This window comes from Portunus trituberculatus, chromosome 34 (assembly GCF_017591435.1).
Source record: "Portunus trituberculatus isolate SZX2019 chromosome 34, ASM1759143v1, whole genome shotgun sequence".
NCBI classification, from domain to species: Eukaryota; Metazoa; Arthropoda; class Malacostraca; order Decapoda; family Portunidae; genus Portunus; species Portunus trituberculatus.
Window position 1 is genome coordinate 6,789,317 of NC_059288.1, and position 20,000 is coordinate 6,809,316.

Below are 20,000 nucleotides of genomic sequence, written 5' to 3' on the forward strand. Positions count from 1 at the left end.
TATTTGATTTTTTGTGATGATTTTTAAATATTTTTACTGTTATGTTTATCCATTCATTCACTCACTCATTCATTCATTCATTCATTCATTCATTCATTCATTTATTCAAAGCTTCATTCACTCACTCATTCATTCATTCATTTTTTTATTCATTCATTTATTCATTCATTCATTTCTCTATTCATTTATTTTCTCACTCACTCACTCATTCACTCATTCATTCATTGTATTAATTAATTCATTTATTTAATCATCATAACTGTTACATTTTCATTTTATTTGTATTCATTATCTTATTTACATTGTTATCTTTCCCATTTTCTTTTTTTTTTTCTCTTTATTCTATTATTGTTATTTTTCTTTTTTCTTTTTTTATATGACTGTTTCATTTTCTTTTTTTTCCATTTTCATTTTTTTCTTATTTAATTTTTTCCCATCATTATTTTTTTTCCATTTTCTTTTCTTTTCTTTTTTCTATTTATTTTATTATTACTATATCTTTTTTTTCGACATCATTATCTTTTCCATTTTTATTCTTCCCCTTTTCTTTTTTTTTTCTATTTATTTTCTCCAGAGGCAAAAGTCACGTGACACTCGGCGGGCCAGACCCAGACCAAGACCCAGACGGTGTTCGATTCCATGGCGGTGACTCTAACTTCGACTTCAATATTGTTCAGTTTCGTGTTCCACCCCCGCCCCCCTTTCAGTTCTGTGGGTGAGTGTCTCTCTCTCTCTCTCTCTCTCTCTCTCTCTCTCTCTCTCTCTCTCTCTCTCTCTCTCTGAAGATTGTGTTTTGTTTGTTTTTTGTTTATTTTGCATGTGTTATATATTTTTTTTAGTCAGTCAGTCAGTCAGTTAGTCAGTTAGTTAATTCAGTCAGTCAGTCAGTCAGTCAGTCAGTCAGTCAGTCAGTCAGTCAGTCAGTCAGTCAGTCAGTCAGTCAGTTAGTTCAGTCAGTCAGTCAGTCAGTCAGTCAGTCAGTCAGTCAGTCAGTCAGTCAGTCAGTCAGTCAGTCAGTCAGTCAGTCAGTCAGTCAGTCAGTCAGTCAGTCAGTCAGTCAGTCAGTCAGTCAGTCAGTCATTCAGTCAGTCAGTCAGTCAGTCATTCATTCAGTCAGTCAGTCATTCAGTCAGTCAGTCAGTCAGTCAGTTTGTTAATATTATTTACTCGTATAACCATTTTCCATTATTTTTTTTTTATTTATTTATTTATTTATTTTTCCAGGAATGACGTGAGCAGGTCCAGCCTTCCCTCCCGGCCACGCGCTCACCACCAGGTACACACACACACACACACACACACACACACACACACACACACACACACACACACACACACACACACACACACACACACACACACATACAGACACATAAAAAAATCGTAATTGTAATAAAAAGATGTGGTGTACTTTCTAAACTAATTAAATAAAAACAAAAATTTAAAAGTGGTTGAAAAGTGAAAAAAAAATAAGTAAATAAGATCAAATTAACTACTGTCTGTCTGTCTGTCTGTCTGTCTGTCTGTCTGTCTATCTGTCTGTCTATCTGTCTGTCTGTCTGTCTGTCTATCTATCTATCTATCTGTTTGTCTGTCTGTCTATCTATCTATCTATCTATCTATCTGTCTGTCTGTCTGTCTGTCTGTCTATCTATCTATCTATCTGTTTGTCTGTCTGTCTATCTATCTATCTATCTATCTATCTGTCTGTCTGTCTGTTGTCTGTCTATCTATCTGTCTGTCTGTCTATCTATCTATCTATCTATCTATCTATCTGTCTGTCTGTCTGTCTATCTATCTATCTATCTATCTGTCTGTCTGTCTGTTGTCTGTCTATCTATCTGTCTGTCTGTCTGTCTGTCTGTCTATCTATCTATCTATCTATCTATCTCTCTCTCTCTCTCTCTCTCTCTCTCTCTCTCTCTCTCTCTCTCTCTCTCTCTCTCTCTCTCTCTCATTGCAGCATTTAATAGAAGAGGAAGCGAGGAGGGAGAGGAGGAATGACAGCATGGAGGAGGGGAGGAGGGGAGGAGGAGGGGGGGTGGCGGCGTAATGAGAAGAGACTCACCTTGCTGGACAGGTGTCACGAGGAAGCGCGCCGCCCCCTCCTCTTGATGTCCCCCTCCGCCGCCCCCACCGCCCCCTGCAGTTTCAAGGTCAGATACACAACTTTTTTTTTTTTTTTTTCTATTGATCTCTTTATTTTGTTGTTTTATTTGTTTGTTTTGTTTGTTTTGTTTGTTTCTTTGTCTTGTTATTGTTTCGTTTATTTATTTTTTTTTTCTTTTCCTTTTCTTTCAATCTTTCTATATTATTATTATTATTATTATTATTATTATTATTATTATTATTACTTCTATCTTTCTTTATTTTTTTTCGTTTTCTTTCTTTTCTTTCCATTTTATATATTTTATTTCTATTATCATCTATTCTTACTTTTTTTTCTCTTTATTTTCCTTTTTCTTTCATTTCTTTTCTTTCAATCCTTTCGTTATTCCATTTTTATTATTATTATTTTTCTATTCATTATTTTTTTGTACCATTATTTTTCCCGCCAATTTTCCGAAGACAAATTGAGGAAAAAAAAAAAAAAAAAAAAGTAGATGAAAGATAGACAGATAGATAGATAGATAGATAAAACAGATCAATAGACAGACAGATAGACAGACAGACAGACAGACAGGAGGTTCCAATACTCTTCAGCAGAACAAGTGAAGGTGAGGCGTGTCCAAATGTCTCAGTGTTCATTTCAAGTCTTCTATCACCGTTCTCTCTCTCTCTCTCTCTCTCTCTCTCTCTCTCTCTCTCTCTCTCTCTCTCTGACATTCTTAATTTCTTATTCATTCAATTTTTTTTCTTTCTTTTTATTTTCCTTGTTTTTTTATATTTACGTGTTTATTATGTCCTTATTTTATTTATTTTATCTATTTTCCTATTCATTACGTGTTTATATTTATCTATTTATCTCTATTACGAATTCATTTCATTTATTTCGTCTTTATTGTCCATCTATTTCACCTAATTGTCTATTTATCTATCTACGTGTTCTTTTTTTTTTCATCTATCTATCTATCTATTACGTATTTACTTTATTTACTTTATCTATCTATCTATCTATCTATCAATTATCTTTCTATTACGTATTCATTTCATTTATCTTCTCAATCTATCTATTTATTTTATCATTATTTCCTGTGGTTATCAGTTTGGCGTGACAGTGCTTGTTTAACCCCTTCAGTACTGGGACACATTTTTGCCTTGATATTTGTGTACCATTAGACCATTTTATTGACATCAGCAAGGGTCTATGGAGGTCAGAAGATTAATGGCCACAGTCTTCACTATTTTAACCCCTTCAGTACTGGGACACATTTTTGCCTTGAGATTTGTGTACCATTAGACCATTTTATTGACATTAGCAAGGGTCTATGGAGGTCAGAAGATTAATGGCCACAGTCTTCACTATTTTAACCCCTTCAGTACCGGGACACATTTTTGCCTTGAGATTTGTGTACCATTAGACCATTTTATTGACATTAGCAAGGATCTATGGAGGTCAGAGGATTAATGGCCAGAATTTTCACTATTTTAACCCCGTCAGTACTGGGACACATTTTTACCTTGAGATTTGTGTACCATTAGACCATTTTATTGACATTAGCAAGGGTCTATGGAGGTCAGAGATTAATGGCCACAGTCTTCACTATTTTAAATGGTTTGCAGGAGGAGAAGCATCGGGCGACCCACGAACTTCCAGCACGTGAGGCACCTGGACGCACACACCGCCGAACTACTGCTGGAGGAGGCAAGCTCTCTCTCTCTCTCTCTCTCTCTCTCTCTCTCTCTCTCTCTCTCTCTCTCTCTCTCTCTCTGTTCTTTTGTTATTAGAGTTTTGTTCATTTTACATCCGTTTTCTTTCTCTTTATCGATGTACATTTTCTATATTCAAACTAATGGCGTGCTATAATAAATATCAAACATTTATTTACTTATTTAATTATTTGTTCTTCCGTGTCAGTGCGCGGAGGAAATAGCAGCAAGGAATGGAGAGAAAAGGAGAGGAAGGGAGAGGGAGAGTGAGAGGGTGAGGGAGCGTAGGGCCCCCTCCCTGCCCCCCGCCTTCCCCCACACCCCCAGGTCTCAGGATACTGCGGCCACAGGGAAGCTAAGGTGAGGACTGACTAGTATTTGCTTTATTGTTTCTTTATTCTCTCTCTCTCTCTCTCTCTCTCTCTCTCTCTCTCTCTCTCTCTCTCTCTCTCTCGCGAGAAGGGAAAGTAAAAAATAATGTACAACGGAATAGGGTGAGATAAAGCAGTAGAGAGAGAGAGAGAGAGAGAGAGAGAGAGAGAGAGAGCCACAATTTCAGCACAAACTATGATAAAGTTCCACGTTTAATTTATCAACATGGACCTTAACACATGAGGCACACACACACACACACACACACACACACATCAATATAACACAGTTGAACACAAACTCTCTCTTTTGTTTATTGTGTTTGATATTTCTCCAAAGTTAATTAGAGCCACGTTGTGTGTGATGTGTCTAATCAAGTCTAGTGTGTCAGAAGAGAGTGGTGGAGCGATGTCAGGGTGGATAGAGAAGGAAATAGAAATAATGAAGTAAAATTAGTTATAAAAATGTATGAGCAGTCCACGTTGCTATTATTATTATTATTTTTTTTTTTTAGTATTGTTTGGAGGTGCACATAACTGGCGCGTGTTTTGTTTGTATTTCCTTCACCCATTCAGCACCATGACGTGTTTCCATATTCATTCTGGTGACTATTTGGTGATTTTATACAGCTTCAGAAACTCATGTGGGGGATTGAAATAGTGAAGACTCAGTGGTAATTAATTTTCTGCCCTCCATAGACCCTTCCTAATGTCAATAAAATGGTCTAATGGTACACAAATCTCAAGGTAAAAAGGTGTCCCAGTACTGAAGGGGTTAAGAAGTATGAGATTGTTTGCTTAAAGGGAAAGATTTTATTAAGGCGAGTTTTTTTTCCTAATTATTATTTCCTCACTCTTGTTATCAAGGTAAAAACAACAAAATATAAAGAAAAAGGCCCACAAAAGCGCTGGTTCCCTTAAAGAGTGGTACAGAATTAGCCTAAATTAAGGAACAAATGTCTTCAAACCTCCCCCTTGAAAGAAGTCAAATCGTAGGAAGATAGAAATACAGAATCAGGCAGGGAGTTCTAGAGTATATTCCTTTTATCCATTTTTTTTCTTTTTTTCTCTGTCTGTCTCCAGGAAACCAGTCATCGGGCACCCCACAAACTTCCAGCACGTGGCTCATGTTGGCTTCGGCAGCGTGCACGGCGCCCTCTAAAGTCACGTAAAGGCATACTGGTAAAGGTGTGTTAATGAGGTGTTAGTCTAGCCTTACCTGTACCTGGCCTTGTTAGTATTGTTTCACCTGTTATTGTGTGTGTGTGTGTGTGTGTGTGTGTGTGTGTGTGTGTGTTACTACTATTACTACTACTACTACGCCTTCTGCTATTACTACAACAACAACAACTACTTCTACTACTACTACTACTACTACTACTACTACTACTACTACTACTACCACTACTACTATTCATCTATTGATCTCTCTATTTTCAGCTTTTCTGTGGGAGGAAGTGAAGGACCTTGAGCTCAATAAGTAAGTAAATAGACGAATGAAAAATATAAATCAATACGGAAACACAAAGGAATACGAAGGAAGAACAAACAGCAGCTGACCTTTTGGCCCTGACGAGGTTATTTGGGTTCAGAGAGAGAGAGAGAGAGAGAGAGAGAGAGAGAGAGGATGGTAAAGAGAGGAGAGGTGAGGATAAGATAAGAGAGAGAGAGAGAGAGAGAGAGAGAGAGAGAGAGAGAGAGAGAGAGAGAGAGAGAGAGAGAGAGAGAAACACATAAATTAGTCTTGTAATGTAAAATAGTAATATAAAGTATTTTCTGATGATATTGCTGTTTTTTATTTATTCATTCATTTGTAACGAAAAATATGAACGGGCTAAAACAATAATAACAACAACAACAACAACCACTACTACCACCACCACCACCACCACCACTGGCGTTCCCTGCGTGGTTGGTTGCCTGACTGATAAAGAGCTTGTTATCAATGTTATCAATGATACCACAGCCTCGTCACTTCTGCTCTCTCATTCGCTAGACTCAATATGTCCGAACCCTTGCCTCACTGCTAGGGAAGGAAAGTGATGAGGGTTTACTGGTAGAGGGAAAAATATGCTGCAAAACGGTATAGAAAAATGATGATGTGGGTTTAAAGATGATGAAGGAAAGTTATGATCCAGAATTTAAGTAGGAAGTGATGAGGTGGTTTTACAGATGATGAAGGTAGAAGAGCTTATTGGGAAAGAAAATTATGGTAGATGGAAAAATATGTTGCAAAATGATGTAGAAAACGATGATATGGGTTTTAGAAATGATGAGGAAAAGTTAAATTAAAAGAATGAAGTATTTATTAAGAAAGAAAATGGGTTTCTATGATGAAGGAATGTAATGCTAAATTGGAACTGTTTATAGAGAAGGAAAAGAATGCTAGAGGTTACAAAATGACAGAGAAAAATTATAATATGTGTTTAAAGATGATAAAAGAAACTATAACATAAAAACAGCCTTTTCTAACCCCTGAGTGAATACCCGTAACGCCGTCATGTTGGCACGCCTGGCAGTTACCTCTTGTCAATGCTCCGCCCTACTGCTGCCCTTCAGTCACCCTGCAGTCGTGGTCGGGGAATTATATGCGTCTCTGTGATTGCTTCCTCGTTCGCCATGGCTACCCAGGTTCTAAGTGGTCAGCTCTCTCGAGTGCTGAGTGCTGAAGAAAATGCAAAGGTGGTGAGGGCGTTTGGTGACAGGTGTAAGGTGAGCTGGTGTGTCTGTGTGTGTGTGTGTGTGTGTGTCTGTGTCTGTGTCTGTGTCTGTGTCTGTCTGTGCGTGTGCGTGGCTAATGGTCAAGTTTTATTATTATTTTTTTTTGCTTCAGTTGTATACGATTTGATAGAAAATACCATGTCTTGGTTTTTTCTTTTTATTTGCGTGTGTGTGTGTGTGTGTGTGTGTGTGCGTGTGCGTGTGTGTGTACTCATTAAGCCCTTATATCCATTCAGTAAGCCTTTTTTTCTCAATGCATATTTTACATTAAATTCCCCTTTTTTCCCTCCACGATAAGCCTTTTGATTCCACTCCCTTGGGTTTAAGGGGGGGGAGGGAACCTAACCTAACTCTTACCCTAACCTAAATTCTGTCCTGAAGTTATTAATATCTGATGGGGTAGAATGGGGTTAGAAATGTTTAGTAGACCTAACCTAACCTAACCTAACCTAACCTAACCTAACCTAACCTAACCTAACCTTAATCATGTTCTGAAGTTATTATTAATTTCCGATAGGGTTTTTCAACTAGCCAATCAAACGAGCACTTGTCAGCCATTGCACCATGTCATGAGGCAGTGGGTGGATAACATTGCTGCACTCTAAAGGGTGTAGTTGAAGTGACGTGGGTTTCGAAGGGTGTTTTCAAGGTTCTAGTGACAGATTAACTGCTCTCTAAAGGCTCTATGAAGTGACGCGGGTTCTTAAGTGTTTTTTTTTTTTTTTCTTCAGGATACATGGATGTGTGTGTGTGTGTGTGTGTGTGTGTGTGTGTTTATGGGTCAAGATCTTAATTGTTTTCTCTTTACTGTTGTTGTTCTTGTTTTTTTTCATCCATCCTGTTTTGCTTTTTCATATAATAATAATAATAATGATAATAACTACTACTACTACTACTAAATTATTATTATTGTTGTTGTTGTTATTACTATTATTATTACTACTATTATTATTATATTTGTATATAGATGGGTTCTTCAGGAAAAACATGTTCCTTAAATGTCACATGTACTACACGCACTCTCTCTCTCTCTCTCTCTCTCTCTCTCTCTCTCTCTCTCTCTCTCTCTCTCTCTCTCTTTTTTTCGACGGAGGCTCTCATGTCTGCCTTGACTTGCCATGAAGAGCTTCCTTGTGTTGCAGTGCGCGCGCGCGCACACACACACACGCACACACACACACACACACACACACACACACACACACACACACACACAGAGAGAGAGAGAGAGAGAGAGAGAGAGAGAGAGAGAGAGAGAGAGAGAGAGAGAGGCCTTGACTTTATTACTTTACTCGTCTATTCATTATTTTCCTTCACTTCCAGATATCATTTTTGTTATTTCCTTATCGCGTTAATCTATTCCACGACTCTCACACCTCTGCATTAAGTTCGACCATTACAATCACAGACATGCAAACAGCAAACAGCAAACCATCTTTCCACACTCACAGAACCACCTTTTTACAATACTCGTGTCAATAAATGCTCTGCTCTCTCACCACCACTGCTTCCAAAGGCCACAGAGATGATTAGCAGAGTTTTCAAGAGTGTTCCTTCCGTTAATGATATAGAAATGTTGTTAATCTGTCACTGGAACTGTAAAAACACCCTCAAAACCCATGGCACTTCACCATGAGTATTTCCAAAGGCCACAGAGGTGATTTGCCGAATTTAAAGAGTGTTTCCTTCCGTTAATGATATAGAAATGTTGTTAATCTGCCACTAGAACCGTAAAAATACCCTAAAACACCATGTCACTTCACCAAGACTAAAAAAAAAAACCGTGTTACTTCACAACTATTTCCTAAGGCCACAGATAATATTAGCCGAGTGTTCAAGAGTTCTCCTTCCGTTAATGATGTAGAAATGTTGTTAATTTGCCACTAGAACCATAAAGAGTGCTTTGATAGCCGATATCTCTTCACCACGAGGGTTTTTAAATGCCGGAAATGATCAGCTGAGGCGTCAAGAAGGTTTTACGTGTTAATAGTATAAAAATGCTAATTCTTTATCATTAGAACTATAAAGAAAACACTTAAATAACCTGTAGAACTTGAACTAGAGCTTTTGGAAATGGAGAGTTGGTATTTAAGACCCATTTTCTGAAACACTTCCTCGCCTCACACCGCCTTCACTATTATCAAAGGGCTCTCGTTGAAGTGACGCGGGTTTTTAAGAGTGTTTCTGTAATTCTAGTGACATGTTAAGTTTTCTGCATTACCAACAGGAAAAACTCTTTAGAACTAATCGTTTCTGTGGTCTTTGAAAATTGTGGCAGAGAGAGAGAGAGAGAGAGAGAGAGAGAGAGAGAGAGAGAGAGAGATTTTTTAATATGGCGTTTAGATGTTTCAGTGTATGGACGGAGGTGGTGGTGGTGGTGGTGGAGGTGGTGGTGGTGGTGGTGTCAGTGGTGTGAATGGTCAGAGTGCCACGGGTGTCAAGGGAGAGGCTGAGGAAGTAGCGCCTTTTCTGACCCTCTTCCTAATGGCTCACGTCCTGTATACACTTACCCGCCCGTCTTTTTTCATCAGTGCTCCAGTCAATGTATGAGTGGTGTCTGAGTGTCTGAGTGTTTGTTAGGTTAGGTTTGTCTGAGTGTCTTGAGTGGTGTTTGTGTTTATGTAAAGTGACCACCACCACCACCACCACCAATACCATATCTACTACTACTACTACTATTATACTACTACTACTACTACTATACTACTACTACTACTACTACTACTACTACTACTACTACTACTACTACTACTGCTGCTACAACAACAACAACAACTACTACTACTACTACTACTACTACTACTACTACTACTACTACCTCCTCCTCCTGCTCTTCCTCCTCCTCCTCCTGCTCTTCCTCCTCCTCCTCCTCCTCCTCCTCCTCCTCCTCCTCCTCCTCCTCCTCACCACCACCACCACCACCACTGCTACTACCACCACCACTACCACAGGTGCAGGCGGCGGGGGTGGTGCAGCTGTTCATGACGGAGCCGCCCCACAACCACAGCTGGATCAAGGTCGGTGCGGGCGTGGCCACTCTCACCAGGGATGAAATGAGGAGGGGTTATTTCATTCAGGTGAGTCTGGAGATAGATAGATAGATAGATAGATAGATAAATAGATAGGTAAATAGACAAGTAGATAGATAGATAAATGATAGATAGATAGATAGACAGATAAATGGATAGATAGATAGATGGATAGATAAATAATTAGGTAAACAAATAGAATAGCTTATCTTTTCTCTCTATTCGTATTTTCTTTTCTTTTTTCTTCTTCCTTTCCTTATTTTTTCATTTTATCTTTATAGATTTGTTTTGTTTCCTTTTCTTTTTTTTTTCCTTTTCCATCTGTTCCTCTTTTCCTTTATTCTTGTTTTCCCACTTCCTTTTCTCTTTTGTTTTTATTTTTCCTCTTTTTTTTCCGCGTCCTCCTCTTTTTTTATTTTCATTTTCCTCATTTTCTTCCTTTCCTTTCTTTTTTTTCTACGTCCTCTTTTTCATTTCTATTTTTCCTCGTCTTCTTTGCTTTTCTTTTTTTCCCGCGTCCTCTTCTTTTTTTTAATTTCCTCTTCTTTTCCTTTCTCTTCTCACGTCTTTTTATTTAAATTTTCTTTGTTTTTTTCCCTTTTTTCTCCTTTATCAACGTCTCCCTTTTTTATTTTTCATTTTTCTTCATCTTCCTTTCCTTTCTCTTTTCTCCGTGTCCTTTCTTTTTTTTTACTTTTCCTCGTCCTCCTCCTTCCTTTATCTTTTTTTCCTCGTTCTCGTCTTTCATTTTCATTTCCCTCATCCTCTTTTCCTTTTCTATTTTTTCCACGTCCTCATCTCTTATTTTATTATTCTTGTCTTTCCCTTTCTCTTTTTCCCACGTCCTCTTTTATTTTCACCTTTTCCTCTTCCTTACCTTTATCTTTTTCACGCCCTTCTCTCTTTTATTTCATTTTCATAGTCTTCCTTCTTTCCTCTCTCTTCCTTCTCACGTCCTCCTTTCTTATTTTTTACTTTTCCTCATCTTCCTCCTTTCCTTCTCTGTATCTTGCGCGTTCTCCTTTTATTTTCATTTTCCTCTTCTTCCTTTCTTTTTATTCCACGTCCTCTTCTCTTTTATTTCATTCTTTCCTCGTCTCCTTCCTTTCTTTTCTCGTGTTTCCTAGTCTCCTTCCTTTTCTCTTTTTTCCCCGCTTTCTCTTTTATCTTTTTCCTTTCTCTTTTCTCCTGTCCTCCTCCTCCTCCTCCTCCTCCTGTATGCGTCTGATGATGGCCTCGAGTTGTTCCTCAGGTGGTGGACATCGAGGGCGGCGTGGCGATCTTCGAGCAGGAAGTCTACAAGGAGTTTGAGTACCATAGTGATGTAATTTTCTTCCACCAGTTCGAGGGGGAGGTAAGTTTTAGAAGAGTTTGCCATTAAGATCGTTATTTTGTTACTAGTTAAAGAAAGAAAATAGTTTGTAAGGGTTGACTTGTGTATTGTTTGATAGATTTTTTTGTGTTTCTTTAAGTTAGGTATGTTATTTGTTTGACTTTTGTTTTTTGTTTTCATTATTTTACATCTATCATCCCTTCTACTATGATTGCTGCTATCATTACTACTACTACTATCACCACCACCACTACCACAACTACCACTACTACTGATCTTTTAATTCTCCTCGTTACTGTTACTATTATCTTTTGCTGTCGATCTTCACCACCACCACCACTACTACCACCACCACCTCCTCCTCTTCCCCCCTCAGGACAGAATGATTGGCCTCAACTTCTGCGATGACGTGGACGCCTCACACTACAGGAACGCCGTCAACAACTTGCTGGAGAACAGAAGAAGAAGAGAATCGGTAAAATATTTGTCAGGACTTTTGACACACTCTGATTCTTTAAGGGAACTGGCAATCAAGTGGGCCTTTTATTGATTTGTTGTTGTTGTTTTTATTGTTGTGCTTGGTCAATTTCCCCTCTTGTATTAAAGAAAAACGGATCTGAACATCATAACCCGCCAAAATAACACTAAATACTTTAAAAACACAGTCAACGGCTTTTAAGAGAATCCAACACTCTTTACACCCCAAATTTAAGGGATTTGGACATCGTAACCCGCCAAAATAACACTAAGTACTTTAAAAACGGAATCTAACGCCTTTTAAAAGAATACAACACTCTTTACACCCCAAATATAAAGGCTTTGAGCATTGTAACCGGCCAAAAGCAACGCCAAATTTTTAAAAGCGCAGTCAACACCTTATAATAGAATCCAACATTCTTTACGAAATGTATCACTAATTAGAAAGAGTGCATCGCTTAGACAGATAGATAGATAGATAGATAGATGGATAGATAGATAAATAGATTAGTCAAAAGAAAGAGGAATAAACATAGGAGGCAAATAAATAGATAAATAAGGGAAAGGAATAAGGAATAATGCATAAGATAAGAGAAAGGAAGAAATAAAATGAAGGAAGAAATAAGTACCATTAATTCTCTCTCTCTCTCTCTCTCTCTCTCTCTCTGAAACATCACTAAGGGAACAATGCACACCTTAAATAGATAGATAGATAGATAAATAGATAAGTGAATTAGTGAAAGGAAGGAGGAATAAACTTAGGGAACAAATGAATAGAGAGATAAACAAGGGAATAATGCAGGAAATAAGGAACGAAGGGGAGAAATAGAAGAAAAAAGTTATTACCATTTAAACTAACCATTCTCTCTCTCTCTCTCTCTCTCTCTCTCTCTCTCTCTCTCTCTAGAACGCCAGAAGAGGTTAATTCAAGAGGAAAGTGACAAGATGAACAACCAACTCACTCTAAGGAAACAGAAAGCACAGAGAGAACAACAACAACAACAACAACAACAACAACAACAACAACAACAACAACAACAACAACAACAACAGCAAAAGGAGAAAAGTAGAATTCCTGGCAAGAAAATGTTTATGAAAAAGGACAAAAAGAAAAGCAAGTAAGAAAATAATGTCAGGTTTTCTTATTTTCTTGATTTTTCTTGTTTTCTTTGTTTTTATTTATTTTATTCTTTTGTTTTTTTTTATAATGTTTGATGTACTACTACTACTACTACTACTACTACTACTACTACTATTTAATTTATTCTCCTTCTTCCTTTCCTTATTCCTCTTATTCATCGTCTTCTCTCCTTCTACTTATTTTCCTCCTCCTCCTCCTCCTCCTCCTACTTCATCCATTTTTTTTTTCCTCTTTTTCCTCTTCCTTTTCCTCCACCTCCTCCTCCTCTACTACTACTACTACTATTACTACTACTACTACCATTACTACTACTATTACTACTACTACTACTACTACTACTACTACTACTACTACTACTACTACCACCATTACTACTACCTACTACTACTACTACTACTACTACTACTACTACTACTACTACTACTACTACTACTACAGGAATTTGGTGATAAGCAGTCCGTACAACTTTGAGCACGTGAGTCACGCTGGGATAGACAATTCCTTCAATATTGACGACGATCTCATGTCACTCTTCCAAATGGTGAGTCTCCAGCGCCACCTTGTTCTTGTTCTTGTTCTTGATCTTGTTGTTGTTTTTTTCTTCTTCTTCTTCTTCTTGTTTTCTTGATCTTCTTGTTTTTGTTCTTGATCTTCTTGTTCTTTTTCTTCTTGTTATTGTTTTTGTTCTTTTTCTTGTTCTTGTTCTTTTTTTTTTTCTTCTTGTTTTTATCTTCTTGTTCGTGTTCTTGATCTTTTTGTTCTTGTTCTTCTTCTTGTTCTTGTTCTTATTCTTGTTCTTGATGTTCTTCTTGTTCTTTGTCTTCGTGTTCTTATTCTCGATCTTCTTTTCGTTCTTGCTCTTGATCTTCTAATTGTTCTTGTTCTTCTTGCTCTTGTTCTTCTTTTTCTTCTTTTAATCTATTTCGCTCTGGATCGCTTAGTAAGTTATCACTTTTCACTGCTAAGGCAACATTAAAAACACAATCTTAACAGGCAAACTTTTCACTGCTACGATCACATTAAAAACACAATCTTAACAGGCAAACTTTTCATTGTTACTGCCACATTAAAAACACAATCTTGACAGGCAAACTTTTCACTGCTACAACCACATTAAAAACACAATCTTAACAGGCAAACTTTTCACTGTTACTGCCACATTAAAAACACAATCTTAACAGGCAAACTTTTCACTGTTACGATCACATTAAAAACACAATCTTAACAGGCAAACTTTTCACTGCTACAACCACATTAAAAACACAATCTTTAGGCAAACTTTTCACTGTTACTGCCACATTAAAAACACAATCTTAACAGGCAAACTTTTCACTGTTACGATCACATTAAAAACACAATCTTAGAAGGGCCACACACTATATTAACCCCAAATCACCAATATTCAAAACGCATGGCAGGCTGGGCTGGACAAGAGCAAGCTGCAGGACAGGGCGACCAGGCAATTTGTGTACGGCTACCTGGAGCAACACGGCGGGCTGGAGGAGGCGAGGAAGAAGAGCAAGAAATATTCCATGCACCAACGCAGAGACACACACCACCCCAGCAGACCCGCCCCCGCCCCCGTCCCCGCCCCAGCACCACCAACACCAACACCACCGCCCGCTCACGCCCATGGAAAATCAGTCGCCCCGCCACCGCCACCAGGTTTGAAGGCTCTTGTTAAGGTGATGAGAGAGAGAGAGAGAGAGAGAGAGAGAAATGAATGGATAAATAAATGAAGCAGAAACAGATAAACAAACATAGATAAACAAATAAACAAACAAATAATTCCTTGTAGACACTCATTTTCTCCTTTTTTCACCTTCCAGACAGACGCCTCAGATCCTCCTCCTCCTCCTCCTCCTCCACTACCTCCTCCACCACCTCCCTCCCACAAGTCCCCTCCTCCTTGCACCCTCCCTCCCCGCCACCTCGCAACCCCTCCACCACCACCAGCACAGCCCCGCCAGGACGCCCCACCCTCCCCCAGGACTCCCTACCAGTACCCCAGCCACCCCAGATTAAAAATGGGTTAGTTCCACCTACTCCCCCACCTCCGAGAAAACCTCCATCTGCTACCTCCACCTCCACTGACATCTCCTCCTTCTCCATTCCTCCTCCACCTAAACTGAATCCTCCTCCTCCTCCTCCTCCAAGTAATCGGAAACCTCAAAAGCCCCAGGTTTCCTCCACTCCTCCTCCTCCTCCTCCTCCTCCTCCTCCTCCTCCTCCTCCTCCACCTCTTCCTTCTCCAGCGCCTCCTGCTCCTCCGCTAGCGCCTCCTACTGCGTCTACGTCACCGCCTTCTGCGCCGCCGCCGCCCACTGACCTCAAGGGTGCTCTCATGGACCAGATTCGCAATACTGGAGGAAGGACTTTGAAGGTTGGTGGTGGTGGTGGTGGTGGTGGTGGTGGTGGTGATTGTGGTGGTGGTAGTTGTGGTGGTGGTGATTGTGGTGGTTCAGTGATTTCAATTTTTTTTTTCTTTTTTTCTTGTTATTATTGTTGTTGTTGTTGGTGTTGTTGTTGTTGTTCTTTTCTTTTTCTTTTTGTTCTCCTTGTTGTTGTTGTTGTTGTTGTTCTTATTCGTCGTTGTTGTTGTTGTTGTTCCTTTCTTTTTCGTCTTTTCTTCTTGTTCTTGTTCATGTTTTTGTTCTCCTTGTTCTTCTTTTCTTGCTCTTATTCTCATTTTTCTTGTTGTTCTTGTTTTCTTGTTCTTCTTCCTGTTTTGTTAATTTTGTAGCTCTTGTTCTTGTTCTTGTTGTTCTTGTTCTTATCATTATTGTTCTTGTTGTTAATATTGTTGTTATTCCCGGTACAGAAAGTTGGCCCCCCTCCTGCTCCTTCTGCTGCGCCCCCGGGAGACCACCGTAACCAACTCCTGCAGGATATCAAGTCAGGAGGATTTAAACTGCATCATGTGAGTGTTGAGAGGGTGGTGGTGGTGGTGGTGGTGGTGGTGGTGGTGGTAGTGGTGGTTGTAGTTGTAGTAGTGGTGGTACGTAAATACACCCAACAACACTAGCATAGTCATTCGTAGTGGTAGTAGTAGTAGTAGTAGTAGTAGTTGTAGTGGTAGTAGTAGTAGTAGTAGTAGTCGTAGAATTATTATTATTATTATTATTATTATTATTATTACTATTATTATTATTGGAGGTGGTGGTGGCAGTAGTAGTAGTAGTAGTAGTAGTAATGGTGGTGGTGGTATACACACACACACACACACACACACACACACACACACACACACACACAGTCATTCGTAGTAGTAACAGTAGTAGTAGTAGTAGTTGTAGTAAAAGTAGAAGTAGTAATAGTAGTAATGACAAACAAAAACACGAACAAAACAAACACAACAGCAAACAACACAAACACAAACAGAGAGAACACATCCTATTTATTCCCTTCCCGTGTCCTTCAATCCTACAGGTGGAGGCGCCGACGGAGACAGAGAAACCGGAGGAGCTGGAGGGCGTGGCGTTAGGACTGCAGCGCGCCCTTCAGGAACGCTTCCAGGTCATTCACTCTGACTCAGACAACTCAGCTGATGACGACGATGATTCTGATGATGATGAGTGGGATGATTGAGAGGAGGTGTGTTTGTCTGTTTGTCTGGTGTCTTTGTGGTACTTGTATTCTGAAACCCCTCTCTCTCTCTCTCTCTCTCTCTCTCTCTTCGACTGTTTTCCAAGGCCACAGAGATGACTAACCAGTTTCTTAAGAGTTTTCCTGTCTAATAACGTAAAAATGTTATTAATCTGTCACTAAAATCATAAAATAAAAAACTTTGAAAATGTCCATTATAAACTTGTGTTCTAAAACGGTCTTCTCTCTCACCTCCTCTGTTTCCCAAGGCCACACAGATGACAGATGACTGGCCGGCTTCTCAAGAGTGTTTCTTTCGTAATAATGTAGAAATATTGTCAATGTGTCACCAGAATCATAGAAACGCTCTGAAAAACCCGTGTAGCGTAAACTGGAGCCTTTTTAAGTAGTGTTGGTGTGGTGCTGGTGTTGTGAAATGCGAGTCTTTGAGTTCCTTGAGTTGTGTGCAGGTTAACTTGAGGGGAACTTCAAGAAAAACGTGAAATTTTGCTCTGTGGCTTTTGAAATGAAGAGAGAAAAAGTGTTTATATTTTGAAAGACTATAGTTGAAGTTTGTAAGATTAGTTGGTGTGTTTCCAGGGTGACGGCTGAACGAAATTAAAGAAATGGCAGATGAAAAAGAAGAAGAGAAAAAAAAATGTGATAAAATGAAGAGAGAAAAGTGTTTATATTTTGTAAGAGACAAGTTGAAGTTTGTGTTTCGTGGGTGATGATGGCTGAACGAAACTTAAGAATTGGCAGACGGAAAAAGAAAAGAGAGAAAAAAAAATGTGATAATTCGTTGTGTTCTTTTAAAATGAAGAGAAAAAGTGTTTATAGTTGAAGTTTGTGTTTCCTGGGTGATGGCTGAACGAAATTAAAGAAATGGCAGGCGAAAAAAGAAGAAAAAAAAAAATATGATGATTCGTTCTTTTTAAAATGGAGAGGAAAGTGTTTAGAAATTTGTGAACGGAGTAGATGGAGTTAGTGTTCAGAGTGATGACTGAAGGAAACCAAATAATTAGCACGCAGTGAAAAAGAAAAGAAAAAAAGTTGATTTGTGGCTTATGAAAAAAGAAGAAAGCGATGAAAATTTGTGAATAAACTGGTTGAAGGTGATGTTTCTAGGGTGATGGCTGAATGAAAACAAATAATTAGGAGATAGAAACAAAACAAAAATAAATACATGAAAAAAATGAAAAACGTTGATTTGTACCTTATGAAAAGAAAAGAAAAGAAAACGTTTAGAATTTGTGAATAAACTAATAGAAGTAATATTTCCAGGGTGATGGCTGGACGAAAACAAATAATTAAAACTTAAACAAGAAAACATGAAAAAAAGTTGAACTGTGGCTTATGAAAACAGAAGAGAAGAAAATGTTTAGAATTTGTGAACAGACTAATTGAAGGTAATGTTTCCAGGGTGATGGCTGGACAAAACTAAGTAATTAACAGACATAAGCAAACCAAAAATAAATAATGTAACGTGAAAAATGTCGATCAGTGGCTTATGGACACAGAATGGAAGAAAGCATTTAGAATTTGTGAACAGAAATTGAAGATCATTGGCTGACGAAATAAAAAAATAAAAATAAAAAAAAAAGTGAAAAAGTCAATGAGTGGCTTATGAAAATGGAAGAAAAGAAAATGTTTAGAATTTGTGAATGAACTAAATGAAGATAATATTTCCAGGGTGTTGGCTGAACGAAACCATGTTATCAGTAGACGAAATAGAAAAAAAAATTAGTAAAAAAAACATGAAGAATCGATCAGTGGCTTACGAAAACAGAAGAAAAGAAAATGTTTAGAATTTGTGAATAAACTAAATGAAGGTAATGTTTTTAGGATGTTGGCTGAACGAAACCATAGTACCAGCAGATGAAATAGAAAAAAAAAGTAAAAAAAAAAAAAAGAAAAAATCGATCAGTGGCTTATGGAAACAGAAGAAAAGAAATGGTTTACCAATACAAGTACCAATACAAGAGCAGTTTTCATTCCTCAAAGTCTTCTGTTTGGTACACGTAGATATTTCCAGCGGTACGGTTACAGTTACAGTGGTACAGTTACAGTGGTACGGTTACATGTTACCTCGCGTACCTGCAGTGGGTAATTACCTTTGTCTGGGTGAGGTACGGTACGCAGGTGCAGTGTCGTACCGTACCGTCTTTGTTGTTTTGTGTCTTTGTACTTCTTGTTTTGATTGTGCTGGTGAAATGACGCTGATTAATTCTTTTTTTTTTTTTCTAATTCTTGTATTTGTTTTTTTTACCTGCATTCATTTATTTATTTGATGTTGATATGAAAGTGGTTGATGTTTTTTTTTTTTTTTCTTTGCTTATCTATTCATTTATTTATTTTCCTTTATTATTGCTTGAATCATCGTTACCGTTTATTTATTAATTTATCTAGTTTTTTTTTCTTTATGTAGTGGATAAGAAAGTAGTTTAATCAGTTTTGGCATTTTTGTTTTTCTATCTTTGTTTCTTAAATTGTCTATCATTTATCTATTCATTTATTTATTATTTATTCTATGCACGATTTGACAAGACAGTGAGTGAGTGGTTTATCAGTTTTGTCATTTAGTTCTTCCGTTTTCTTTTTGTTTCTTAAGTCGTCTTTATCACTTATCTGTTCATCTAGTCATTTATTCATTTTTCCTTCATGCACGATTTGACAAGACAGTAGTAGTTTATCAGGTTTGCCTTTTGTTCTTTTCTTTCTTTTACTTGCATAGTCTTTATCATTATTTCCTATTTATTCATTTATTCATTTTCTTCATGCATGAGTTCACTAATTTATCAGGTTTGTATTTTATTATTTTTTTTTTCACTGTTACATGAGTCATCGTTATTTTGGTTGTGAGGTCTAGCTGCTGTTGTTGTTATTATTGTTGTTGTTGTTGTTGTTGTTGTTGTTTTGGGTAAGGATAACACATTAGCTGAGATTCTTTGTGACTTTGGTGTTGGTGAAAATAACTAACTTGATGTGGTGACGTTGGTTGTGTTGACAGGCGGTACAGCTAACAGTACATGGCAAGCTAGGAGACACAGTGTTTCATTCAACCCTGCCAACCCTGCCAACCTTGCTGCTGGTGGTCAAAAGTACTGCTAATCCAACTCCCTGCCACTCCCCTGCCTACCTGATACTCCTTGCTACTCCCTGCTTGCCTTGTGGTGGTAGTAGTAGTAGTAGTAGTGGTAGGAGGAGGAGGAGGAGGAGGAGGAGTAACGTATTATTAGTAGTAGAAGTAGTAGTGGTAGTGGTAGTAGTAGTAGTGGTGATGGTAGTAGAAGTGGTGGTAGTAGTAGTAGTAGTAGTAGTAGTAGGAGGAGGAGGAGGAGGAGGAGGAGGAAGAAGAAAATGCAAAGGAATACAAAGGAAATTCAAACAGGAACTGACTCTTGGTCCTTTCGAGGCTGTTTGGAAAAGGAAGAAGAGGAGGAAGAAGAGGGTAAGGATGATGATGTTGATAATGCTTAAGATAATGATGTAGATGATGATGAGATGATGATGATGAGTAGGAGGAGGAGGAG

At 38.2% G+C, this 20,000-nt stretch overlaps 2 protein-coding genes across 15 annotated transcripts in view; both read left to right on the forward strand.

Annotated features, from left to right (window-relative positions):
- LOC123512644 (pollen-specific leucine-rich repeat extensin-like protein 2) overlaps window positions 1-5,964 on the forward strand; it is an 18,508-nt gene extending 12,544 nt beyond the window's left edge. For 11 of the 13 annotated variants that reach the window (XM_045269087.1, XM_045269090.1, XM_045269091.1 and 8 more), the window contains exons 9-12: window positions 575-715; window positions 1,225-1,276; window positions 1,964-2,156; window positions 3,724-3,797. In XM_045269087.1, the coding sequence (XP_045125022.1) occupies window positions 575-591 (17 nt within the window). In that variant the 3' untranslated portion in view covers window positions 592-715; window positions 1,225-1,276; window positions 1,964-2,156; window positions 3,724-3,797. Of the gene's footprint in view, window positions 1-574; window positions 716-1,224; window positions 1,277-1,963; window positions 2,157-3,723; window positions 3,807-4,018; window positions 4,171-5,264; window positions 5,370-5,621 lie in introns of those variants that run through there. The other 2 variants (XM_045269100.1, XM_045269101.1) reach the window with 2 other exon arrangements.
- Window positions 5,965-6,725: 761 nt separating this feature from the next.
- On the forward strand, window positions 6,726-19,512 carry LOC123512643 (formin-like protein 5). 2 transcript variants are annotated; one of them, XM_045269085.1, is made up of 11 exons: window positions 6,726-6,893; window positions 9,854-9,979; window positions 11,184-11,285; window positions 11,641-11,739; window positions 12,649-12,860; window positions 13,322-13,423; window positions 14,301-14,547; window positions 14,712-15,265; window positions 15,704-15,802; window positions 16,312-16,476; window positions 16,737-19,512. In XM_045269085.1, the coding sequence occupies exons 5-10, from the start codon at window positions 12,687-12,689 to the stop codon at window positions 16,468-16,470; spliced, it is 1,335 nt and encodes a 444-aa protein (XP_045125020.1). In that variant the 5' UTR covers window positions 6,726-6,893; window positions 9,854-9,979; window positions 11,184-11,285; window positions 11,641-11,739; window positions 12,649-12,686; the 3' UTR covers window positions 16,471-16,476; window positions 16,737-19,512. The 2 variants fall into 2 exon arrangements, with proteins under 2 accessions (XP_045125020.1, XP_045125021.1); XM_045269086.1 differs by lacking the exon at window positions 16,737-19,512 and having other exon boundaries at window positions 12,649-12,859; window positions 13,321-13,423; window positions 16,312-16,698.
- The last annotated feature ends 488 nt before the right edge of the window (window positions 19,513-20,000 follow it).